This window comes from Lacerta agilis, chromosome 11, assembly GCF_009819535.1.
Source record: "Lacerta agilis isolate rLacAgi1 chromosome 11, rLacAgi1.pri, whole genome shotgun sequence".
Lineage (NCBI taxonomy): Eukaryota > Metazoa > Chordata > Lepidosauria > Squamata > Lacertidae > Lacerta > Lacerta agilis.
This window is the reverse complement of record NC_046322.1, coordinates 11,763,347-11,790,877: the sequence shown is the minus strand read 5'-3', so window position 1 is coordinate 11,790,877 and position 27,531 is coordinate 11,763,347. Positions and strand designations below refer to the sequence as shown.

Here is a 27,531-nt window from a genome sequence, read left to right as displayed (position 1 = left end):
ATCCTGCAACCAGGACCCAAGGGCAAGAGTACTCTGCCCTCCTGCGGTTTCCAACAACAGATAGTCAAAAGCAAACAGCCTTCAAACATTAAGGCAGAGCATAGCCATCATGGCGAAATTCCTTTCCCTCCCATAATTTGTTTGATCCTCTTTTAAAGCCATCCAAAAAAACATCCTCTTTAAGGTATGCTGGTATTCACTCATGCCCGCCAGTTGCTCCTCCGAGGATTGTAATAAAATGCACATACATTAAATAATGTGCTGACTCTGTTTGCTCACCCTGCTAGCAGGGCATTTGATTAACTAATAGTAACACTGCGGCCGCACGTAAGGGCAGCGCAAACACTTTATGCAACACGTAGAATCGACATTAAGAGGGGTCTGCGTTGCATAATGGGTGCACTTAGTGGCAGAAGACTCGGTGGATTTCTGTGGGTGTTTTGCAATACTTTTCCAGGCAAGCGAAAGGATTTGAAGGTCAACCCTTCCCAGGTTATAGGCAGCCACAAAGGGAAGGAGGCCATTTAGTTTCAGCTGCATCTGGGCAGGGTTTCATCTGGAGGTGCTGTTGGCAGGCAGAATTAAATGATGCTGTAAAACTTTGGCTTCCAAGGGAGAGCCTTTGGCACCGCAAAAAAGAAGAAGAAGAAATAAATAAAAATGTCCTGCCTAGAATGATTCTCTTATTAAAAGTCTTTCTTCCCTGGGCAGTTTTGGGGAAAAAGAACAAAAAAAAAAAAAAAGAACCTGCCCTTTCCCAATTACTTAATGAAAATGTCTGTCTCTTGGCAAGCTGAGCAAAGACTGCCTGATTGTCTTTATTATAAACAGCAGTGGTGGGTAAAGTTGTGTGAACTTGGATGCTCCCATAACTGAGTAAATCTTCCTCTCTGAATGAAAAGCGGGGAAAGAGCCCATGCCTTTTTATTAACTGGAACATGTTTAATTTAGATAATCATTGTCAATTTCACTTAATAGAAGGAACATTAATTAGGAAAGGGCAAGCTGATCCATATGCATAAGATTGCTAAACATCTAAAATAAAAGTCATTATGGTGGGGTGGATTATCCAATGGCCACAATTTTTTTTTTAAATAAAGCATCAGTTAACTACTTCTGAACTGAAGACAACTCCACATATTCCACGTATTGTCTGGGCAGGCATACAATGAAGGTTAGGTGTAGACCGGTAACTGCCATTGTACATTATCCGTGATTTCCTGTATCAAAAACGCTTTATGCAAGAGATCTACCAGTGGGGGGGGGGGAGAAAGTCTAGAATGTTATAACAGGATGGGGCACACCTGTTTTGACTGCCTAATGTTAAGAGCTGTAGGGTAGATGTCATTAGGATGCCAAGTGATTGGCACCCATCTGTCAAAGTGGGTCTATGGAGGGCGTTTTGCAAAGTAGCCCACTAGCCTGATCCAGTTCTTGGCCCTTGCTATAATTCTATGATGCAGTAGTCTTCAAAATTTTCTCACCTGGGGCCCAACTTTAGTACAAAAATGCACCTGAGTCCTCACTTCTTTGTTTTTCTTTTTAACCACTTTGTATGATAGTAGTGCTGCTGTCGTGTTTCACAGTAGATAGGATGGCTCATTAAAGACCAATGGTCTGGGGCAGGATCCTTGGATTACCCTAGAAACTTTTTAAGGGTTCCTCAACAAGCAGTGAGTGATGACAGACAAGTTTCCTGAACAGACAGGTTGCCCACTGCTACACATCTTTGTAGCATCCTTGAAGGTGCCCTGGGTATTTCTTCTGAGGCCTTGAGCTTGTTTGGAGGTTCTAGCAGGGGAGCGCAGCTATCGTATACCCTTGACCGAAGAATGGTACACTCCTTCTATCTGGGATGGTCGTCCTCTTCCACTGAGTGCGCAGCTTCGGGAGGGACGCACATGGAGAGGTGAGGGTGGAAGAGGACACCCGCCTAGCCAGCCAGATCAGCCGAATCAACCCTGGCGGTCAATGGGGTGACAGATGTCGCAGCCAGATCACCCTTAGTTTCTTCCATACCCGGGGAGGACAATTGGTGATCCCGGCATTAAGAGCTTTTGTTGGGAAAGCTATTCCCCAGATGTTATATGGGGTAGAACTCTGGGGGTGGAACCAGAGGCTGTTGGAACGGCTTGAAATTTTGCAAAATTACTATCTCAAGAGGATCCTAGGCCTTCCTCAAGGCCAGCGAGGAGGAGCCCACGGGGAAAGGAGAAGGGCCCTCTCCTTTCCCCGGGACGGCTCCGCTCACGGAGCGCAGCGGGAGAGGGGCGGGCCAGCTGGCCCGGGCAGAGGCGTCGCTCCGTGCGCATGCGTCATGACGTCATGCGCAAGGAGTGACGCCCCGCCCCCAATGGGTGCCGCTTGGCTTGCCGCCCCCGGCAGCCCAGGGGCTATCTACGCCCCTGTCCAGGTCTTCCCTCTGAGGGAGTCTCAGAAGGTGAGAGGCCTTTCTGGTTGTGGCTCTTCATCTGTGGAATGCTTTCCCCACTGAGATCCACCTGCCACCTTTGCTGACATCTTTTCAGCACCAGGTAAAAACTTACCTTCTGCTCATAGGCTTTTGATGGACTAAGGTGATTTTCTTTTGCTGTTAGTGTGCTGTCATAGCTTCCTTTAGCTATTAGTGGAGATTGTTCTTTTTTATGAATATATCCAAGTGACCAGATAGAGAAGTCTGGCTGGGGTATATTAAAGGACCAGGTTCAGAACAGGGCAGGGGAAATAGTTGCTGCAGCCGAAGGCAGGTGGAGGGGAATAGCAAGGGACCTGGGAGAACTCTGGGGAAGCTTGAAGGAACCAGGAGCTAAAGGAAAGCTAAAGCTAACTAAGTCTACTTTTGGTAGCACCTTTTACAGAGCTTTTGTTGCACGTATTGAATTGTCTGTTTCCTCGTTTTGGAATAATGATAAAAACAAATAATGATTACCACTATCTGAAAATAATCACTAGGAATGACGACTTCTCCATTCTTGATCCATTGTACTGTAGGAATTGGTTTTCCAGAAACAGAGCATTCGAACTCGATGTCCATACTTTCGTAGGCATAGAGATTTGAAGGATGATTAATAAACCATGGTGGAACTGCAAGGAAAAAAACAGGGAGAAAAATATCTTAGTGAGCATGAATGCATATATATATATCACAAATAAATGACACATCATGTTCTGCTCCCCTTTTCCTTCTCGCTGAAAGCCCAGAGAAAACGATTTCATCCAGCCTACATCATGCAATGCTGAAAGCTTAAACCTGGCTCTGGCCTCTGCCCACCATATACAACTGAAGGAGCGGCCCCTCCCCTCCTTGTCTGGCCATGTTCACTATCTCTTGATGCTTTCCTTCATGGGCCATCACTGGTCTTTGTGCCTTAATGGCTTAAAAGGTAAAGGTAAAGGTACTCCTGACCGTTAGGTCCAGTCGTGGATGACTCTGGGGTTGCATGCTCATCTCGCTCTATAGGCCGAGGGAGCTGGCGTTTGTCCGCAGACAGCTTCCGGGTCACATGGCCAGCATGACTAAGCCACTTCTGGTGAACCAGAGCAGCGCACGGAAATGCCGTTTATCTTCCCGCAAGAGCAGTACCTATTTATCTACTTGCACTTCGTGCTTTCGAACTGCTAGGTGGGCAGGAGCTGGGACCGATCAACGGGAGCTCACGCCGTCGCGGGGATTCGAACCACAAACCTTCTGATCAGCAAGCCCTAGGCTCTGTGGTTTAGACCACAGTGCCACCCATGTCTCTGTCCTTAATGGCTTAAACTCAGCTAGTTCTACCAGGCTAGCACAAACTAAACCCAAGTATTTTGGTGTTTGACACAGTTTAATCAAACTTGATTAATTCTAACTTCTACTAACTCTAAGAATTATGGGTGACTTGCACCTACAAACTCCAGCACCCTGGATCTATAACAGCAGCCATTCAACTGCAACCATATCTAATATAGGTCTTCATGATGCATCATGTTTCAAAACTGACCAGACCATTGATGTGTCTAGGCAAAGCTTGGATAACCACATTGATTATGTAACAGTGGGGACAACATCTTCATTTGCATAAGTATAACCTGTGATTAGCTTTGCAAAATGAATCAATACGAGCAACATTATTTCCAAGCACAGAGGAGGAAGACTTAAGCCAGATTATCTTTTCAGAGGACAAATTCCTATTAAGCTGGCAATTATCTGTTGTCTTGTATTACTATAATGTATTAACACTTTTGCTGTATGGTATATGATATGCTAATTTAATTTAATTTCATCATTACCATAATACTAGTTATAGTATGATAAAAATTTGCAATTCAAGAGAAACTGCTAATAACATCACATTTCTAATGAGTTTTCCCATCATCAAAGGAGACAAGGGGGGTGAGGGGAACCAGTCCTGTTTTGTCAGCTTTCAACCAGGGAACAATGTTCATTATTTTGAATATTCATGGTTGCTAGAAAACCAGATTAGATTTTAATTTCCTGGGTAGCATCCCTGGCTTATTTTTTGATACAGAAAATGCAATTGTATTTCTTAAGCAGCCATGCATAATGTCTGAATTATAAAGTTTTTACAACTGTATCAATAGCAAATGGCATTGTGAAATATTCACATAGTGGATTCCAGAGTCTGCCAGAGCTGCAGACACATATCAAGATTCTTCAACCTTCTTGTACTCAGAAGCTAAGGTTCAATTCATATCATTACTTTTGATCACACAAGGTCAGTAAAAATACTTATGTTAAAAGTTATATCTAGGTATCATTAAAAAAAAAATCCAAGTCAGGTAAAGTTTCAGGATAAAAATAACCATATCCGAAAGTGACAATATAAACATTTAAAAAATAAAATCTTAGAGCAGCAAGATATAAACATAGTAAGTATGAATTATGTGGGTGGTGCTGTGATCTAAACCACAGAGCCTAGAGCTTGCCGATCAGAAGGTCGGCGGTTCAAATCCCCGCTACAGGGTGAGCTCCCGTTGTTCGGTCCCAGCTCCTGCCCACCTAGCAGTTTGAAAGCACGTCAGAAGAGTGCAAGTAGATAAATAGGTACCACTCCGGCGGGAAGGTAAACGGCGTTTCCGTGCGCTGCTCTGGTTCACCAGAAGAGGCTTAGTCATGCTGGTCACATGACCCGGAAGCTGTATGCCAGCTCCCTTGGTCAGTAACGCGAGATGAGCACCGCAACCCCAGAGTCGGACACAACTGGACCTAATGGTCAGGGGTCCTTTTACCCTTTACCTATGAATGAGAGCACCAGCAAAACAGTAGCTGCATACAGTGGTACCTTGGTTCTCAAACTTAATCTGTTCCGGAAGTCTGTTCCAAATCCAAAGCATTTCAAAACCAAGGCATGCTTTCCCATAGAAAGCAATGCAAAATGGATCAATCCATTCCAGACTTTTAAAAACAACAATTTAACATGAATTTTACTATCTAACGAGACCATTGATAGATAAAATGAAAGCAATAAACAATGCAGTCACACCACCAATCAATCAATCAATCAGTAGCTGAACTGGATTCCACACAGTCACAAAAAAAGAGTCGCAAAAACAAAAACGCAAAATAAATAGCAAAAACAGACAGACCTCAGCATAATACTCAAAACAGAAGTGTGGCACTCAAAACAGTGCACGTTCAGCTTCTGAAAAAAGTTCACAAACCAGAACACTTACTTCTGGATTTGCGGTGTTTGGGTTCCAAGTTGAGAACCAAGGTACCACTGTAGAGGCAACTTGTGGCTCCCAGCCTAATTTTGAATGCCCCTTTGAAAGAGAGGAGTGGAGCCCACTAGCATGAGCAATCTGTCCCCTGCCACCGCAGCCCCACTGGGAGGAGGATTGGTGGAAAGGGAAATGGAGGCTCTGCATGCTTTATATTCTGTCCTTGTCCATTGCTGACTTTAGCTCCACACACAATCAGCATGCAGCCCCTGACAGATTGCAGGAAAATGCAGCAATCATCAGGAAAATAAGTGGCACGTCCTTGCTATACAATGAATGTCAGGATTATTATTATTATTATTATTATTATTATTATTATTATTATTATTTTAAAACTTCATTAAAACAGTAAAAATGATGACATGGAGAAAGCAGACAGAGAAAAGCTTTTCTCCCACTCTCATAACATTATAACTCATGAACATCCAATGAAGGTGAATGTTGGAAGATTCAGGATAGATAAAAAAAAGTCCTTCTCACAGCACATAATTAAAACTATGGAACTTGTTCCCACAGGAGGCAGTGATGGCCTCCAACTTGCTTAGTTTTAAAAGAGGATTAGACTGATTCATGGAAGTCAAGGCTACCATTGGCTATTATCCATGATGGCTACAGGTATGTTCTGCTTCCACTGTCAGAGGCATTATGACTCTGGTCAGGTGGGTAGAGTACTGTCCAGCTTGCAGGCTCCCTGTAGTCATCCGATTGGCCACTGTGAGAATGTTAATGGCTTTTTCCTCCATGAACTTGCCCAGTCCTCTTCCAAAGCAAACCAAGTTGCAGACCATCACTACCTCTTATGACAGCGAATCCCATATTTTAACTAACTGAATGAGTACTTCCTTCTTTGTGTCCAGAATCTTCCAGCATCCACAAAGTATTGACAACAATGGTTAGAGTCATAGTTCCGTCTGTTTCACGAGGCTGCTGAACCACAAACGTGGGTGAACTTATGAAGCAGACTCATACATTCACACCAAGCCTCTCCGCCATTTTATTTTGTCTGACCTAAATCTTCCAACAGCCATCTTCGCTGGACGGACATGAGCTCTAGCATTATGTGGAAGGACAAAAAATGTCTCCTAATCTACTTTCCCCATACCATGCACAATTTTTGTCCTGTTCCCTCTTACTCACTCTTTTTCTCCAAATGTTGCAACCTTTCCTCATCAGGGTATTGATCCAATCCAATCCCTTGTTCTGGCTGCCCTTTTCTGAGTGGGACTCCAAGGCCAAGAAGTTAGCCTAATGAGCTACTACAGACATGTCGGTCCACTATAGGCCCTTTGCCTAGAGGCCAGTTTCTCCAACTTAACATTACCCCTGGGAGTCTTAGCTGGAGAATAGGCCCTGCAGGGCCCCAATCCTGAACCCTGACAACTGATTCCTTTTCAAATGTAACAGGGAGGCATACCAGAAGCCGCTTCAAGTGCTATTTGATTTCAGGGACATAAGGCAATGGAGTTCTGATCCACACACAAAAAAACGAGTGTGGTTCTCTATGCTTCAGCTAAAGGAATCCAGTGCCTAAACAAACAGACACCGATCCATCTACTTCAGGCCAATTTGCACAATTCAGCTGATATTAGAAAGCAATTTTGAAATCAGCTTCCTTTCCTTTTAGCTTTATTTTGATTTTGCCCTTTGGTCATAATCAAATGCTGGCATTATACACCAGTTCTCTGATTAGCCTTTCACCCAGTTCCAAAGGAACTGCATGGTGGGAAGGAGGGAAAGGTTAATTGTTTGTTGACTCTGCTTGTAAGAAAGAAAGCTGTGAACAGCGGTGCAGTCTGGGTAAGGACATAGCATCACTCAATTGTTTCCATCCCCCCCCTTCTTCACTACAAATTTCAGCACTGGACGTCTGTAATATCACACCCCTCAACTGTCCTAGGGAAATTGGGACATTCCACTTTTTAACGCAATCCTGTCAAGGTTTATAGAATCATAGAATCATAGAGTTGGAAGAGACCACAAGGGCCATCCAGTCCAACCCCATGCCAAGCAGGAAACACCATCAAAGCATTGCTGACAGATGGCTGTCAAGCCTCCGCTTAAAGACCTCCAAAGAAGGAGACTCCACCACACTCCTTGGCAGCAAATTCCACTGTCGGACAGCTCTTACTGTCAGGAAGTTCTTCCTAATGTTTAGGTGGAATCTTCTTTCTTGTAGTTTGAATCCATTGCCCCGTGTCCGCTTCTCTGGAGCAGCAGAAAACAACCTTTCACCCTCCTCTATATGACATCCTTTGATATATTTGAACATGGCTATAGGTTTAGTTCCTATACAGTTTCTTTCTTCTTTCTTTCTTCTTTATATTTAAATACCACTTTCCAGGAAGACCTCACAAAGTGGTTTACGTAAGATATTTTACAATAAGCATCAATATTTAAGAAGTTGCTCCTAAACCATTCGTCTAGAACAGGCATAGGCAACCTTCGGCTCTCCAGATGTTTTGGCCTACAACTCCCATGATCCCTAGCTAACAGGACCAGTGGTCAGGGATGATGGGAATTGTAGTCCGAAACATCTGGAGAGCCGAAGGTTGCCTATGCCTGGTCTAGAAGAAGATAAGTCTAGGGGGTGGAATTTTCTGAAAATATTGCTGTTGAGCCTCCCCACCCCACACCCAACTCTTGCCTTGCTGCTTAATCTCTGATAATAATTTTTATTAGTTTTCAGTTACAACAATCCAGTAATAGCCTCATTATAAGAATGCCAAATTATAATACAATTAATAATACCAGTAACTGAGATGCCAAATTATACAATTTAGGTGCCCCCACCCCCGCATGCTAGAATTAATGATTTGATTATTTATTTTGTTTCTGTGTTCTGTCTTGCTGCTTTATCTCAATTGGGTGCATTTCTTCAACCAGTTCCACTAAAACCATGAACATTTTTTTTTGCATGTTATATGTATTATTACAAATATGTTGTTGGACTACAACTCCCATTGGCCCCTGCCAGCATGTCCAAAGACCAGGGACAATGGGAGTTGCAGTCCAAGAAAACAGACTATAAACATTTTAATTCAGAGTGCATTTGATAAATACAATACAAGCTACCCTTCTGTAAGGAAAGCATTATATAGTTCACCATAGTCATGTTGGACAATAGTAGAGAAATGGGCAAGTGTAGTCAATTAATAGTCTATCCGATAATTTGTTGTCTAATGATTTTTCAAAAATCAATTTTTCACCATTCAGAAGGACGTTAAACAAATGGTTGCCAAAGAGGGTAATGATCAATTTTTGCCTTTAATGCCATTATAAAACTGATATTCAAACATTCCCGGTAGCAAGTGACTTCAAAGGCTATTTCTCGTTGTCTGAGAACACCTTTTGTCCACATTTATGGCTCAGTATGCTCGGCATCAAGAGAGCTGATGCCGAGGAGTGGATTTCCCCCCTGGAGGTGTCTGTGTGTCTTCAAGATTACTGTAGGAAATGTCAAGCAATTCCTGCAATGAGCCCACAAAGGTGTCCCAGCAACCCATTGAATGATTACCAGCAAAGGAGCTCGTTAGGTGAGGTGCATGGCTGGACGACCTCACCATTCCTTGAAATGTCTTCCTTAGAAATGACACCTGCTTTTGCCAAGGAGAGCATCTCTACGGCAAAAGATGTCCACTATTTTCTAATGCATAATGTCTTATGCTTTGAATAGCAACAAAATAATTGTGCTGGTGGAGCCAAGGAAGATGATGGCTGTCATCAGTTGCCTGAGCCCTGTCAACATTTCCAAAAGGAAGACTCATTAGCAGGCCAGATTGTCCTCTTTTAAGCTGTTTCAAATGCATTTCTGATGTATTTCTCGTGATAGATTCACTTTATAAACAATACTGTGGCAATGTTTCTTGTCTTCTCCTTGTAACTTAACCAGATTATGTGCCTGCTGCTTTTGGCCTATAGGTACTGTATATGGTTTAATGTGATTATGGAAAAAGACAGACAGAACAAAGGACCTACAGGGATCGCATTACCAGCCCATTTATGTCCACCTTGAGAACATAAGGAGAGCCTGGCTGGATCACACCAAAGATCCATCTAGCCCAGCACCCTGTTCTCCCAGTGGCCAACCAGATGTCTATGGGAAGTCTACAAGAGATAGGAGTTCAACAGCTCTCTTTCCACTTGTGATTTCTAGCAACTACTATTCAGAGGTGTGCTGCCTTTGACGGAAGTGGCATCGCACAGCCATAGTATGTGAAATTGTTTTAATCCCTTCTTTAGGAACACAAGAGCTCAACTCTTTCCTGTTCAGATGCCTCTCTGTTCTTGCATCTGTTATGTACTCCCATGAGAGCCACTTTATTTTGTAAGGGTTTTATATATTAAAAAACAACAACACTGCAGATAGGACTTTGGGGTCACATCTCAGCTTTCCTGTTAACCTTTGGGGTAATTATAGCCAAAGCTTTTCACACATAATTTTTGCTCAGTTAGAAATTCTGCAGATCCTTTCTACAAAGGAACCAGAAGTCCCCAGGCTAGGAACTAGCTTTCAACATGTACCTGCAAGTATGCCAATAGAATTTCCTGGGTTTGTTTTCTGGTATGCAGATTATCATAGACTAGTAGATTATGGACGTTAAATTAACGGGCGCTAGAACATATGTGGTCAAACTGTTGCCCTAGCAACATCGGGGATATGCGCAGAGCTGACTGAGCAGCTCTCGCTTATCTCGTTTTTTTTTTCTAACAACGCGAGAGCCGCATGATGTAGCCAGCTCTGCGCATAGCGTCCCTGTTGCCCTAGCAACGTCAGGAACACGCGCAGAGAGTCTCTGCGCTCCAAGTCCCAACGGCTGTCCGTGGGGCACACGCGCAGTAGTGCAATCCCATGGACATAGGGACTGGACGCAGAGACACTTGCACTTTATTTTAGGTGATTATCATAGAATTGTAGAGTTGGAAGTTGATTATCATAGAATTAGATAAGTTGATCACTAGATAAGTTGATTATCATAGAATTGTAGAGTTGGAATTTATTGCAGTTCCCCTCACTGCAATAAATTGCCAAGAACTGCTGCTCATAGGAGCCGACCCCCAGGGGGCAAGAGGTCTTTGCCCCCCAATAAAATATTTGAGGTGGCTGGGCCCCCAAAAATTGATGGGCATTGCCATTCAAATAGTTTGTATGTACTGAGTCATGTGATCGATTATGTGTGGTGGGGCTTACCTGCCCCCCATATTTTATTGAAGTTGCACCCCTGCTACTGCTTAAAATACATATATTAAATAAATCTAGCCTAAGCACCCTTTATAATGGCAGCTTATCTGTATAAGCCTGAGCATGTTGCCTCCATGTTTTGCTTATTAACTTTCTTTTTAGATGTGCAATTGACTTGTTTGTTTAAAAATAAAACTAATGTGTCCCTGGTAACACATTTAGCCCCTGTGTCTCCCTTTTGTTGGTGGCCCTGTGTAACCCTGTCTATCACTGCCATTGTGATGGAACATAACCACTTTCAATTTCCATGTCATCTGTTGGTTGGTAATGTCTCAATATAAGGCAATGAAAATGGCCCAGAGGCTATGCCACTGAACTATTCCATGGACGAGAGGCACCTCAGATTGAAAAGCGCTTCTAAAAATGGGACAGTTGCAGGTTGATGTTGCAGCCACCATAGGGAAACCTATGACCTGCCTCCCATGGTTTAGAGGAAGCTGCCTTTACTGAGTTGGGCTATTGGTCCATCTAGCTCATCCACATGAACTGGAATTATTAACTCTTCAGGATCTCAGCCAAGGGACATTTCTAGCCTTGCCTGGAAATGCCGGCAATTGAACCTGGAGCTACTACATGCAAAGTAGATGTACTACAAAGAAGCTATAGCTAATAGGTAGCCAAGCAGGAAAGAAGATGAGACAGGTCAGAGAGGTGGGGAGGACAGGAAAACCAGACAAGCAAGAGCAACCAGTTGGAGACAAGTTGATGATCTAGCAACGGAGGAACATCCTGAAACTGATTCAGAAGAAAGTGTTTTCTCCAGCTTCCTCTCATGATGAGTTCAGCATCTGTGCATCTCACAGGGACAGGTGAATGATCTACATACAACTTTGGAGACCTTAGTGGACCCAGAGCACAGGCTGAATTCACGTCTCTGCTCAGAACCACTTTCTTCTTACTGTCTTTGTCTCTTTCTTGGAAATGATAATTGCTTAGCTGGGCAATCTCCCAATCTCCTTATCAACCTGAACATAAAGCTCAGAGTTTTTTTATAAAAATAATAATAATAATGCAGAAATGAAGCAATTGCCAGTATAACTGAGTCCTGCAGCATCTGGGAGCTAAACCCATTGGACTGGAATCCACAGCAGCACCTGAGACTTTTATCTTTCTTTCTTTCTCTTCCCTCCCACTTTGTGACTATATATAATCACAAAGAACCATACAGTGCATAGCAACAGAACTGGAATATAAGAATATCATTTCTATCTGTGATATAAAACACAGAAAAATAAAAATAAAATGTGATAACATGTGGGAGTGACATTCAGTACACTGAATTCAAATCCTAGAGGGAAAGAGTGTTATGATAGCACTAGTGATTGATAAGTCACTTCCCCCCAAAACTGGGGACATAGCTTGGATTACTTCTGAGCCAACCTGAATTAAGATTTGTCTGGAAATCCATAAACCCACCAATTCCCAAAATGCCCTGCCCTCTTCTCCTTCCCTTATTATAATGTGAGTAGTTTTTAAATCTTTCAAAATAGACAAACCATTAACTGTGGTTTGCTTTGATGTGCATCCTGGGACAATCAGTGCTCATAACATATTTCTCAGTCATGTCTTGTCCGTAACATGGCCCAAACAACCAACATTACAATCCCAAGTGGAATAGACCTCTGGATCAGTTCTCAGAAAGGGGGGGGGGGAAGCACACACACTCTGGGGGAGAAGTTGAATTTAAAATAAATGGGGAAATAATACAAAGAACAATTGCAGCTGAACCAGGCTACCTTCTCACCGTTCAGCCAATTTGTTGCTCTAGGGATTGAATAACCTTTGTTCTCAGCACTAAAAGTTAAGTACAGATAGATGAAAGGGAATCAAACCAAGCCTTGCAGCTATAGGCAGTCCATTACATTACTGCCCTTCCATTTTTGATGAGGTGGCTCCATTTTGATCAAATAGGAAGAAATCATCGAACTCTAATTTGATTAGCAGCAAGCATGCCATGTGGTTTTTAAGTAATCCAAGGTCACCGGGTAGGGAAAGCGCTGCTCTTTTGCATGGGTTGTTCAGAAAAATGCAAACCATTCAGTCATTTCATTTGCTGCCGGTGCAGGATCAGTTCTAAAATTACTGCAAGGACAGTGCAGTGCAAGGAATCACAAGACTGTGTCTGGTCCCTTGTACTGTAATCACACACTCATGAAAGGATTATCACCAATGTTTCCCACACCTTGGTTCATTTCTTATGCCCTTATTATTTTAGATTGTCCAGGAAGACTCCCATGGAGATTCCCACTGAAGCCCAGACTAGAACCAGACTAGAATTACTAATTAGTTTCCAGGCCCAATTCAAAGCGCTGGTTTTGACCTATAAAGACTTAAACGGCCCAGGACCGCAATACCACAATACTTTGCATATGGACCTACCCGGACCCTGAGATCATCTTCTGAGGCCCTTCTTCATGTGCCACCTCCTTGAGAGGGCTGGAGGGTGGCAACACGAGAGTGGGCCTTCTCTGCAGTGGCTCCCCATCTGTAGAATGCTCTCCCCAGGGAAGTTCGCCTGGCGCCGTCATTGTACACCTTTGGGCGTCAGGCAAAAACATTCCTCTTTAACCAGGCATTTGGTTACTTATATCCTATGCCCTTTTAAAATGTGGTGTTTTTTTTTGGGGGGTATTGTGTTGCTGTTTTTTGTTCTCATTAGGTATTTTGTGGTTTTATAGATTGCTTTTATTCTGTGAACCGCCCTGAGACCCCCGGGTATAGGTCGGTACATAAATTAATCAATCAAAGAAACAAGAATTATTTATATCCAATGCTGTCTTCAGCCTTTTAGGACTGTGGCATAAACAACACAGACTCCTGAGGAACTTGTTAGCTTCCATGGGTAGGCATACATCAAAAGACCGAGTGTCCATACCCCCCACTTCATCTTCCTGCAGACAAATAGTCACAGCTTGTTCGGTGCACAGTTGTTTATTAGGGATAGAGTATTATACCACACACTATTCCTTTACTGAATACACTCCAGCTATCACTTGGCGGGGCAGCAGTTGGATATAGTCTGAGGCCTCACGCCACATACTGGAGCTTGCCAATCCCTCACATCCCACCACCTTCTCCCTGCTGGGCTTTGTTTCAATAGACATGCCAGTCAGATCTTCTCCTTCCCTTCCTCCTCAGTTTTAAGGAACTCTGAAGCCTCACTGTTAACGGTAGTGTTTCTTATCTGCTTTGCTCCCACTGCAGGGAGGAGAGATATCCTGCCTTTGTCTGGCTGCAGACTTGTCTCTCATCTATTCTCACTGACCAGGGACCTGATCCTGCATCCACACAGAAGGGACACACAGGGCAGCGGTGGTCCTTTGCAGATGTCAATGCATCTAAGAGCTAAGAAGAAACACCACAAACAAATCCAGATACAATGTGAGTTTGTTTTTTAATTAAAAAAAGAAAGAAAAATGAAACAAAACAATTGCCTTGTTACATTCTGAGGGGAAAGAGGACAGGATTAAAGATGGCTCCAGAGCAAAAACAATAATAAATAGTGAAAGCATAATTTCCTTCCATTTGTACGTCTCATTTCTGTGCAGGTAAATATAGGGACATTTCAGCAAATTTCCAAGGGAGAAGAATTACCGGTGAGAGGGGAACTTGCTGCCTCAAGCTCCTATTATTTCTCCAGAAGCCCCAATTTGCTCAGAGGTGCATTAGTGAAATAAAAATATATATGGTGGTAAGGCACCAGAGCCCCTCACTTTTGCAGGGAGGAGAGGCATGGCTCATTATATGCTCATTATATGCAAGCTGAGAATCTTATCCGGAAGCCCGTTGGGTACAACCTGTGTCATTTCTGGGCTGCCTGGAGCCTTGACCTCAAGCTGTTCTCAATTGCAAAATGTCCAAAGCATATGAATTTTAACAGCAAAACAAGAAATAGGATTCAAAAAGCAAAACAATTGCAACTGAGAAGCTGTTCAAATGCCTACTGGATGATGCTCTAGAACAGGGGTAGCCAACTCCCAAGAGACTACGATCTACTCACAGAGTTAAAAACTGGCAGTGATCTACCCCCTTTTGGGGGGTTCAGGTCAAAGTTGTTGAGCTTGTTTTACAGAGGAGGAAAGACGCATTTTGGGGGGGGGTGCAAGGCAAAAATGTTGAGCTTTTTTTAAGGGGAGCCAAAGTTGTTGAGCTTCTTTGAGGGGAGCTAGTGATCTACCAGTGATCTACCACAGACGTCCAGTGATCTACCAGTAGATCACGGTCTACCTGTTGGACGTGCCTGCTCTAGAAGGTATAGCAAGGAGCAGGTCAGATTATTATTTACTAGAGGACAGGGAAGCAATTCTAAGCACAACTGAGTGTGGCGAGGACTGCAAAATAGGGTGAGATTACTCTAGTCCACTTCATACATTACTCAAGCATACATTACTCAAGCAAAAGGGCAATGTGGATAGAAAGGGGATGCAGGTCTGTGCCTCTAGCATTATTTTGGTCCTACTTGGAGATTCTGGGATTAAACCTGAGGCTGTCTGTATGAGAAACACCTCATGCTCTCTCATGCCCTATCACTGCACTTGCATATTAAAATTTTTGACAATTTAGCTTGTGCATATTGAGAGATGGTTTGAAAACAAAAAAACAGCCTTAGCTGAAACAGGAACATTGGAGAGAACATTGTGAGGCATAACAATGAACAGCTAATACCCTCTGAAATCTATTGTTGTGGGGAAAAAAAACCAGTTTATTTCAGGGGAGCACAGAGGGACAGCAGGGAGGGGATTTCAATCCCCATGTGTTTTAGGATCTCATTCCTCAGGAATACTTGCATTTCTTTTCTCATCATCGTTATTGTTACTGGTGTTTTTTATTGTGTTATCGAATTATTCGATGCAAACCCCTAACAGATATTACACACATGAATTGCCATACAGAAAGGAGCACCTGTATTTCTGACTCACTTGCTGATTCTACACAGTAAGGGATTATTGTTAGACAACAATAAAACAGGCTTAAGTACCAGGCATGTTTGCCAAAGGCACAAATAATATTGTGGGTTAACAGAAGAAGAAGGAGAAAAGAAAAAGAAGAAAAGAAAAACAGTGCAGAGGTTGTTCAGTCTGTGTTTACAGAAATGTTAGTATGAAGCATTTAAAAGGAAGCAGAAGAAATCTTCTCTGGCTGTGAAAGTAGGGGAGTGATTCTGGAGGTGGTTGGACTGGATAATTATTCCAACTATGAGGGTAGGGGTGATAGAAGATGGGATTAATTCATAGGTTGGGATTCAATTAAGTTGTTTCAGGCATGGGAAGAAGTCAGCTTGCTTTCCCATTTCTTTCCCCCATGCTTTCTAAATCTACTTTGTAGGGTTGGGGGGAGGGAATTGGGGAAGTAGAAGTGGTGGAGTCCCATTGCATGAACAGACTTCATTCCCTGTGTGCATGCCCTATTTACAGTTACGTTCCACCCATCTATTTCAGTTTTAATAGGTAAAGGTAAAGGGACCCCTGACCATTAGGTCCAGTCGCGGATGACTCTGGGGTTGCGGCGCTCATCTCACTTTACTGGCCGAGGGAGCTGATGTTTGTCTGCAGACAGCTTCCGGGTCATGTGGCCAGCATGACTAAGCCGCTTTTGGCGAACCAAAGCCATTTACCTTTCCGCCAGAGCGGTACCTATTTATCTACTTGCACTTTGATGTGCTTTCAAACTGCTAGGTTGGCTGGGACCGAACAACGGGAGCTCACCCCGTCACAGGGATTTGAACCGCCGACCTTCTGATTGGCAAGCCCTAGGCTCTGTGCTTTAACCCACAGTGCCACCCATGTCCCAGTTTTAATGGGAATTCTCAAAAAACACAATTCTTGAATGAACACATGAACCATAGCACATGAATATAGCTATCTTTCTAAATTCTAAATTTTGAGCTGCAATTCTCTCAGCTCCTATGCTTATGGGCTAGTTTTATACCAGTTTGGGTATTCAGATGTCCTCCTCCCCACCTCCACTATCATTTGAGGACATTCTCTCTGGTTGCCCCCCGCTTTGCTCGCAATTGAATTCCTGAAGAGGGCATTCTTTATGTAGTCACTGTGTCACCAGCAATTTTTTTTTCATCAAGGTTACCATTCCCTTTAATGATAGAACTGCACCAAGACAAACCTGACATCCACCCTTCATGGTTCCGGTAGCTTCATCCTTGCATTAGTATTCATTGAACGCTTTCTGCAGCAGTGATACTTCTGGAATCACCAGAATCAGGAAGGCCAGAAGCCAACGCAAATTTCAGCTCACATGCCAGAAGTATGTGATTTTAAATGCTTACCTAATATCTAATGCGCTGATTTTATACAACTAAGCCATTTGTCGATGTATCTCCATGACTTCATTGCTATGCCATTCTACAAAACCACAGTGACAAAGAACTCTAAGATAATGGCCTCAAGGATTTTCTTATTACAGTCATGTGTATCCCTTGGCTTGGCTCATTACCTCTTGACTCACATTATATTTGTCTCTATTACACAAAAGGTTTTCCATGCATTTTCTCTAGGCACCACAATGCTTGCATCCCTCATGATCCGGTTAGTTGAATTATCCATTATTAGAGACAGACAGATGACAATGCATGGCCCTGAACTGGAATATGAATGGGGACTATTAATAGAATTAAATTATTTGAAACCTCTGTTGCATTGTGTGTCCAAAATTGCAATCAGCAACAAATTTTATAATTACACTCCTCTCCGTTCCGCTTATTTATTCTCCCTCTGTACTGCATTATTTGCCTCTCTGCTATTATATGCACAAAACTAAGAGAAGGTAATAAATTTAGCAAGTTAGAAGGAGATATTGAACAGGTACGGCAATGTTTCTTCCATAGATCTTATCTTACCTCTGCAAGCATTAGGGTCATGTAGATGCTTCAGTCACATACAGCCCCCTCGAGCATAAATCATATTGCCATACATGAATTAAACTCCTGACCTTCTCTGTGCCCAAAGTGACATCAAGGGTCTGAATGAACTTGTTGTTGTTGTTGTTCCCATGTCTCCTCTAATAAATTTTGTTTATCTTTCCTAGCAAATGTCCTATTGTTAGTAAGAGGTGGTTGGTGAGAAGAATCATGAATTGCAGGAATCCCTGAAAGCAGTGGAAAACCAATCCATTAAGGCAAATGGGGCAGTCTTTCCTCAGCCAGTCTCAACCTGCCTGCCTTCTTATTTAAAACCAGTTCAGGGGGCTTCCTCCTCCTTCTAGTCTCAGTGCTGCCTTTGAAGAACTCAGCAGGGATGAGGATGGGGGCAAAACTAGCATTAGTTGGCTCTGCCTGTCATTGGCTCTGGCTCCACCATTGGCCTCTCTGCCTTCAACCTTAACAGTCTCAATGGTCATCAGCCACCACTGCATGCAAGTCACAAGGCCTTTGCTGTGCACAAAAGGACAAGGCTATTGAGCAGAGGACTGTTCCACATCCTGACTTACTTGTTGCTCCATTTCAAAACATAGGGGGTGGGAGGCCTCCTCTTTCACCTGCTGATGCAGAAGGGGCAGCATCAGAACTCCCCAGTTCTCATAAATGAGTAGAACCCAGGAGAGGTGGCTTGGATGGAGAGGCTCAAAGGGCTTCATTCAATCTCTTTCCAGATCAAGTTGCTCATTCAGAGCTCTCCATGGTGCTTAAACAACTGATCTACCTGGCCTATTGTTCCTCAATGGGGAATGAATAGAACAATTTAGATTTGGGACAGCCAACATGGTGCCTTCCAGATTATGTAAAACTACAAGTTCCTTCAGCCTCAACTAGCATGACCACTAGCCAGGGAGATGGAGTTGTAGTCCAATAACATCTGAAAGGGCACCCCTATTGGTTCCCCCTGAATTAGGACTATGGATTTCATCCAATGTTAGTCATACTCAGAGGAGACATAATGGGTGGTATTCAAAAAAGTGTTATTCAGAACAGACCCAATGAAATAAATGCATCTAACTTAGGTTCATTAAATTCAATGGGCCTATACTGAGTAGAATTTAGTTGGATACAGCCCGTTTGTCGCACCACATCACTTGAATCTTTATTTTGAATTGGTGATGTGAATTTGCATGAGGAAATGTCTCAGGATGGGATCAACAGAGAAATGCATATAATTATTCAGGTTTTTTTTTTCTCCAGCTACAGATGAAATAAAGGCCCAGCCTTGTTTGCAATTCAGCTTTGGTTTGACTTTCTACCAGATTATGATAGGGTATCTCAGTGACATAAGTACAATAAATACAATTCTATAAGGCTAGCGATACTGACACTTTTGAAAGGGTGTTCTATTGTATCTTCCATTGTTCCTCCTCCCATAAATATTACAGAACCATTCAACATAATCTCCTCCACATTGGTGGAATCTCCACTGGAGATCTGTGTGAATACTACAGATTAACTATGCATTTGAGGCTTTTGAGAGGCAGGCATTGAGCACTTTTATGCTGTTCCATGAGAAGGCAAAAGGTTACACTTTGGTATTCAGTGACCTTTGGAAGTTTTAGTGTTTTGATCAACAGTAAGTATATTTTAACAGGAACTGGGGAAGGGTAGGCTAGCCCTCCCACCCCCTGCAGTCAAATTCACTAATGGGTTGTAAGCTGTAAAGAGAAGCAAAGATACAGCCTGACACATTTTTAAGAGAATGACATGACATTTAACAGCTAGATGGCTAGGATACATAAGCATTAGCCTATTCTGGATCAGACGGTGAAAATGCCCTATTTATTCTGAGCTTTCAGCAATGCGACAGCATGGATGATAAAGCAGCTTCCGTTTAATTGATAAACTTCAGAAGTTGTGGTATGGGGACACTGCTGCGTTGGGAAAAGAACCTGTAAATTCACCAATACTGGGAATAAATACATATATATATGTAACAGACAAACAAATATGATTGAGTACTTTCCCTTCTGTTTCTTACAAATGATGTGTAGAACCACCACCACATACTGATCCAGGGAATATTCTACATTCTTGAAATTTGAATGCCCAAAGAGGCCCCCAGATTCATTCCCCAGTATAAACAGGTAGGGCTGCGAAAAGTTCCCTGTCTGAAACCCTGGGAAGCTGCTGTTAGTCAGTGTAGACAGTATTGAGCTAGATGGACCAGAGGTTTGTCTCACTGCAAGGCAGCTTACTATGTTCCCGAAAAAGTACAAAGCTTCCCATCCTCTCACATGTGGCGTTTCATGGATCTCACTGAGACTCTTTTGCTTCTCCAACAAATCTAACCAAATTACAAAGCTACACACACACACACACACCTTGAATTTTGCTTTAGGTGAAATTGTGTGAACATCCCCACTTATTACATTAACACATGAGTACCCAAATGGCCTCAGAAATAAGCAGGATCTTGTTAATTGTCACCATGTCTCTGAAAGTTGACATTAGTTTATTTGTTTATATTATTTTTATCCTGACCTTCCTCCAAGGAGTTCAAGGTGATGCATTTTTTTCATCCTCACAACAATGTTGTGAGGTAAATTGGTCTGAGCAATAGCTACTGGCTCAGGAAACTGTGGGGTCGAATGAGGATTTCAGCTCAGTTTCCCTAGTTTAAACCCACTGCACTGTATCTATTCCAGTATGAAATCATGACAAAGTATTTCTGCATTGCCCTTCAGCTAAAACTTCCTGGAGGGCAGAATGTTTTAACTAGAAATGAAAAGCAGTTATTTCACTATATATATATATATATATATATATATATATATATATATATATATATATATATATATGCCGGCATTATTAGGACACTTATCCACAAAAGCAGATGTATAATTGTTTTAATGCAGGATCCAATCATTATTGTACAGGATTTGCAAATTATTATCTGCAATTGGCTAACTTGTGCACTATGTTCCCACTGCAAAAGCACCTCAGTAAGGCCTAAAGGAGAAGTGACACACAAATGCCCATTTAAAAATTCATAGCAGTTATTAAATGACGTCCTGAGTTAGTCATACTCAGACAATAAATTAAGTGTATTGATTTCAGCGCCTCTTGTCTAAGCATGACTAACATTGTCTGTCACCTGTCTTATATATGCAAAAGCAACATCAGGATGCTGTGATAAGCAGCGGAGCAAGCCGATCGGGTGCCTGGGGCGGCGCGCATGCCCTGTGCCCAGGGGCGGGGCCAGCTGCCTGCAGGGTAGGGTGAACAGGGGCAGGCCGCTCTGTGGTGCCTCCAAGGTGTCTGCCTGCCTCCTCCCTTCTGCCACCCTACAGCTGAGGGGGAGGTGGTGGGCGGACCTTTTGGGGCAGCGCGGAGCCTGCAGGTGCCCAAGCCACCACATCAGTCCCAGGAGAGAAGTGTGGCTCGGACGCACTGCAGGCCCCGCGGTGAGTGCTGCCTGGCATTTTGTCATCCCCCTCAGTGGTGACACCCGGGGCGGACCACCCCCACTGCACCCCCTTCCTCCACCCCTGGCTGTGATTGATACTGGTGTCAGGGTCAAGTCAGATGAGGAGGAATGGTGGCAAGCCCCCCCTGACAGGGCAGCACCCACAGAGGAATCTGAGAAGTTTGTACCTGGGGAGGACTGGTGGCGGCACTCCTCAGAGGAGGAGGAGGAATCTGACAGGGAGGAAGAGGCAAGACCAGAGCTAGAGGAAGAAGTGGGGCCGGAAGCAGGTCCCAGTCAGGAGGGGAATCAGCCAATCCCCTCTCCTCCTCCCTTCTCAGCTGTGGAACGCCGAGCTGAGAAGCGTAGGCGGCAATTGGAGACAGCTGTAGCTCATAGGAAGCGTGGGAGTGAACCAGCTTCATAAGGGAGCCGACTAGCCCACTCTACAGCTTCTGCAACTGTTGTCCTGGGCACATGGTTGCTTTTGCTCCTCTTGTTCCTGCGTTTCTGGTTGTTCCTGACTCCTGACTTGTTCCTGATTGACTTGGTTTGTTCCTGACTTGGACTGTCCCTGACTTCGGCTTCTCCTGATCCCAGTACTAAGTACTGGTACCTGACTTCGGCTGGCTTCTGACCTGGACTGTTTGACCTTGGCTTATCTCACCCTGACTGCTGCGCTTCAGCACGCCAACTTGTTGGTGCCCTAACACTGGGGAGGTAGTGTGTGTGTGGGGGGGTGCTCAGTCCCTTCCCCTCCCCTCCCCACCTCTTTATTTTTGCCAAAAGTGCTCCTCCCTATACCTGATTTCTCACTGTGGGGAACCAGACATGCTCTTAAAAAGGTAAAGAGACTACTGTCCATTAGGTCCAGTCGCGGACAACTCTGTGGTTGCGATGCTCATCTTGCTTTACTGGCCAAGGGAGCAGGCATACAGCTTCCAGGTCATGTGGCCAGCATGACTAAGCCACTTTCTGGCGAACCAGAGCAGCGCATGGAAACTCTGTTTACCTTCCCGCCAGAGGGGTACCTATTTATCTACTTGCACTTTGACGTGCTTTTGAACTGCTAGGTTGGCAGGAGCAGGGACCGAGCGACGGGAGCTCACCCCGTCACAGGGATTTGAACCGCCAACCTTCTGATTGGCAAGCCCTAGGCTCTGTGGTTTAACCCACAGTGCCACCTGCATTCCACAGACATGCTCTTACCATGGTACATAAAAATCTGAAAGTCAGTGGAGACAAAAGCAGATTTTTAGAAATAGGAAAAAAAGTATCATAGAAAAAGGTTCCATGCTCTCTCCCCAACTGAATCTTGAGATGCACAGCACAGTTGAACATGCTCAGAGTTGTTTTTAAAGGTACAGTACAATCTATTTCTGATCAGGAGTTAGTAAGTACTTTGAGATATTCAAGTGCCAGGGAACCAAGGAAGACAACTCTCAAAGCACATACAAAACACTCCTCTAACATCTTGAAGAACAATGGTGAAGATTTGATGCTCTATATATTTTATTAAACATCCCCCAAACCTCACATTACATTTTACAGCTCTCCCAGGAAGTCCATTATACTACAGAGAAATGTTGTAGAGCCGTTAGGAATTAATCTAGCCCGCCATATCAATATGTAGAACATGGAAGGTAGGCTTCACAGAACAACTGCTCAATCAAGTGAACGAATACCAGCCGCAAAAGGAAAAGGACAACAGCCAGTGTCTCATAACAAATAAATTAAAAGACCTGTTTCTCAGCATTGAAAAGCTTGATGTTCTTTTCAGTTTTAATAAAGTGCAAACATGATGGTGGGCCTTTATGCTGATTAAATAAACCTTAGTTGATTAACCAGTGTAAACTGTCTTAATTAGCAAATGAGGGAGGGGAAGCAATAGTACTTAAAAAAAAGCTAACTTTCATAACTTTTACATGATGTGCATATTTGCTGTTTATTTACTACTTTCATATTTCTTCTTAATTGCCTTACTGGGTTATCAGTTTAAGAACAAAGCCCTGACTGGACCTACTTGAGATTCATCAACAACAGAATTGATGCTGGCCACGGCCTGCTTGATTAGACATGATTTTAATTATATTTGTATATTATTGTACTACTGTACACCATCTTGAAATGCCCACATAGCAGGTGGTATTATAAATATCTTAACAAATTGCTGTACCTGCCAGTAAATCACCTTGGGTGGAAGGTGGGATATAATCCTAGAAATATATAAAATAATGTAGTACCTTGAGTATAATTGAAGCATCCTCTCCAAAGCAATAATAATAATAATAATAATAATAATAATAATAATAATAATAATAATAATAATAATAATTTATTATTTGTACCCCGCCCATCTGGGTGGCTTCCAACAGAATGTTAAAATACAATAATGGGTTAATTATCTTCAAGGCTGTGTCCAGAGAGCAGCACTGGGTGGTTATTCCTCACCCCCCAGTGCTTACGTTGTGAAGTTCCACATAATTCTATTCTCTCTACTTCCAACAGCCTTTTTCTAGCTTTGTGTGGTTGGCCAACTGTGGCCATTCGTATATAGCAGGGACGTCCAACTCCCAATAGACTGCGATCTACTCACAATATAAAAAACTGGCAGCGATCTACCCATTGTCATTTGATGGATCAAAGTTGTTGAGATATTTTTTTAGGAGGCAAATGAATGAATGGAACTGAATATATGAATGAATGAAACTGAATCAGCATTGCGATATAGACAGAACATAATAAAAAGTTGACTATATAAAACACACAGTTGAGGGTCCTGAATCTGCAGTCATTTGTTGTTGTTGTTGTTCAGTCGTTCAGTCGTGTCCGACTCTTCGTGACCCCATGGACCAGAGCACGCCAGGCACGCCTATCCTCCACTGCCTCCCGCAGTTTGGCCAAACTCATGCCAGTCGCATGCAGTCATTTAGTGGACCTTAATCTGATGGTCCACTTTTTTTGCTAGGAAGCAAAAGTTGCTGAGCTTTTTTTGGAAATGCAAAGTTGTTCAACTTTTCTTAGGAAGCCAGAGTGGTTGAGCTTTTTTGTAAATTCTTTTTTAATTCTTTATTTTTGGGGGAAGGAGATCCCTGAGGGACCAGAGATCTACCAGGAACACCCCATGATCTACCAGTAGATCGCGATCTACCTGTTGGATGTGCCTGCCATATAGGGATACTCAGACCTTTGTAGTCCATGCATTGATAGCATTGAGAGACTGGTTTACAGCAATGAGTTTTAGTCAGACCTGCTCTCCAGCCTGGTTTGGAAGCTTCAGCTGGTGCAGAATATGGCAACCAGGCTGTTGAAGGGGGACAGGGCCAACCCAAAACCTTTTAGAGACCCTAAGCACTTAAAATATTTAGGTGCCTCCATATAGATCTAAATAAAAATATAAACAATAACACACCGTAAAATAAAATCTTGTTTTTCAAAATGAAATAAAACCTACAGTAAGGTGGAAAATAATGTTTCTTTTTGTACACTTTCACTTTATTTGATTAATTTTCTCCTACATTTTCTAATTGCAAAGTCTTTGATTCAATCCTTTAAACTAATCTTGCATAACGTATCTGCTTCTATATACTTTGTAGAGATAAGGCATCCAGCCTGCCTTGTTGTGGTGTTGGGATTTTTGATGTGCCTCAACTGAGAAAATGAATGCTCAGTTGAGCAATTAATGTTAAAGAAATCCAGCAATGGGAAATTTCTGCGGAGCCTCCCTTCCCTTGGTGCCTTAAGCACATGCTTATTTTGCTTAATAGTTAATCAGGCCGTCATGGGGTCACACGGCTGGCAACATGTGACGCCATTGTTAACACATCTGCACTGGCTGCTCATCTACTACTGAGCCAGGTTCAAGGTCTTTGTATTAATTTACCAAGTACTTGAACAAATTAGGTCCAGAGCATCCGTAAGAGCATTGCTGGTTGTCTGCCAAGTTGGCGATGCCCATTTGACACCAACACAAAGCTGAGCCTTTAGTCCTGTGTGAAATGCTCTTCCAACTGAGATTCAGCAGGCATCGTCTAAACATTGAATCATTTTCTGAATACTTTTCTTTGCTGCCGGAGTTGTGCAGATAATTAAGAGAAACGTTTTCTGTAGTAGTTGTTGCACGGTGTTCTTTTTATTTAAAAGAATGAAATTGTGCTGTACCATTATTCTTGATACTCAATAACAATCTGATGTAGGGAATTTTCGAACCTCTTCCTAGATTGTGCAAATGAAAAGATACCGAGAGGTGTAGCCTCTGGGTTTCTCCTTGGGTTCTGAGTACCTCCTATTCAACTGTTCTGAACAAGTACTTGAGGGGGGGGGAAACCACAACATAAAAATTGTAAGTGCTTGAGCTGTGCTATTCAGTTAACAGCTTGGTAAAATGCATACTAAGTAGGCTATTATGATCTTGGGAGAGCTTTCATTTTTTGTTAACAAGTGCATAATTGATTTCATCAAACAAAGTTTACCGGTGAACATTTAACTTGTTGCTGACATTCGTGTCAGGAGCTATTAGAGCTAGAACTATCAATAGCTACTTGCCATGAAAGCTATGATCTAACTCCACTGCTGCAGACAGTTTGCCTCTGGATACCAATTGCTGAGACAGTGCTGTTGCACCCAGTTCCTGCTTGCACACTTCCTCAATCCAACAACAAACCTGGGTTACATACAATACTGGCGTAAAACACAAACACATGTAACCCACTGAATATCTTGAAAGCAGTCTCTTGTTTTATATCATGCCCACAAACTGGGGTTCAAATTGCAAAGTAAAGTCAAAAGTCCATAAATCGATGTAAGCAGAACAAGGCTTTCCGGAATTAAGTCCACTTGTTTCGCCTTACGGCTTCTTCAACAGCTATAAGTCTAAATAATGTAAAATGATGCAGTATAAAGTTCTATTCTTGAAAACATGATGAACTCAATTAAATTATACAAATAAATTATATTATACATACCAACAACTATATTCCAGTAGGGAATACTGCAAGTATTTGCAAGGTTCCAATTCTCTCTACAATATAATGAGGAATATTTGAACCCCAGTTTGTGGGCATGATATAAAACAAGAGACTGCTTTCAAGATATTCAGTGGGTTACGTGTGTTTGTGTTTTATGCACATTTCCTCAAAGCTTCTGTTTAGCCACTTTGAGAAGCCACTCCCCATATACTCCAACTTGGGCTCTGCAGTCCACACTGGAGGCCTTTCTTCATGTGCCGCTTCCATGGTACTGCCCATCACAATCCACCATCCCAATAAAGGAAAGAGAATTTTGGGGAAAAAATAATCAGGTACATAAGAGTATAAAACTTCTCCTAAGGGAGGTGGTGATGGTGACTTATTAAATTTATTAGTTACTTTTTTGCCATTGCAACTCAAAGCCACTTACAAATACAATACGGTTTTGACTGTTAAAGAACTCATATAGTTTTGGTTTCTCATCCTTATGCTGTTGGACTTTCTTAGAAGGCAACTACTTTCAGCTCATTCCCCAAACCTTCAAAGGTCCAATGCCATTGTTTGTAATGCAGAAGTTTCGTTGTTTGTTTTTAAACCGCTGCTGGGACACAATATCATAAGATGCCTGCTGGATCAGTTCAAAGGCCTGCCTAGCCCTCCATCCAGTTCTGTGGCCGACCAGAGGCCTATGGAGAACCCACAAGCAAGACCTGAGTCCAACAGCATTCTCCCCACTTGTGAATCCCAGCAGCTGGTATAAAGGGGCAAATAGTTTTAATAATAATAAGAATTTATTTATACCCCGTCCACTCTGGGAGGCTCCCAACAGAATATTAAAAACATAGTAAAATATCAAACATTAAAAGCTTCCCTAAACAAGGCTGCCTTCAGATGTTTTCTAAAAGTCAGATAGTTGATTATTTCCTTGACATCTGACAGGAGGGCGTTCCACAGGGTGGGCGCCACTACCGAGAAGGCCCTCTGTCTGGTTCCCTGTAACCTCACTTCTCGCAGGGAGGGAACCGCCAAGGCAGCCTTCGGGCAGAACAATGGGGGTGGAGATGTTCCTTCAGGTATACAGGACCGAGGCCATTTAGGGCTTTAAAGGTCAGCACCAACACTTTGAATTGCGCTTGGAAATGTACTGGGAGCCAATGTAGGTATTTCAGGACTGGTGTTATACGGTCTCAGAAGCCACTCCCAGACATCAATCTTAGCTGACGCATTCTGGCAGAGCAGTTCGTCCTGTGCTTTCCCCAACGGC

The 27,531-nt window shown here is 42.9% G+C and overlaps 1 protein-coding gene across 1 annotated transcript in view; it reads right to left on the bottom strand.

Moving 5' to 3' along the window:
• Window positions 1-27,531, bottom strand: part of DCC (DCC netrin 1 receptor) — a 912,686-nt gene that overhangs the window by 349,315 nt on the left and 535,840 nt on the right. The window contains exon 6 of the mRNA XM_033163905.1: window positions 2,930-3,084. Within this exon, the coding sequence (XP_033019796.1) occupies window positions 2,930-3,084 (155 nt within the window). The remainder of the gene's footprint in view (window positions 1-2,929; window positions 3,085-27,531) is intronic.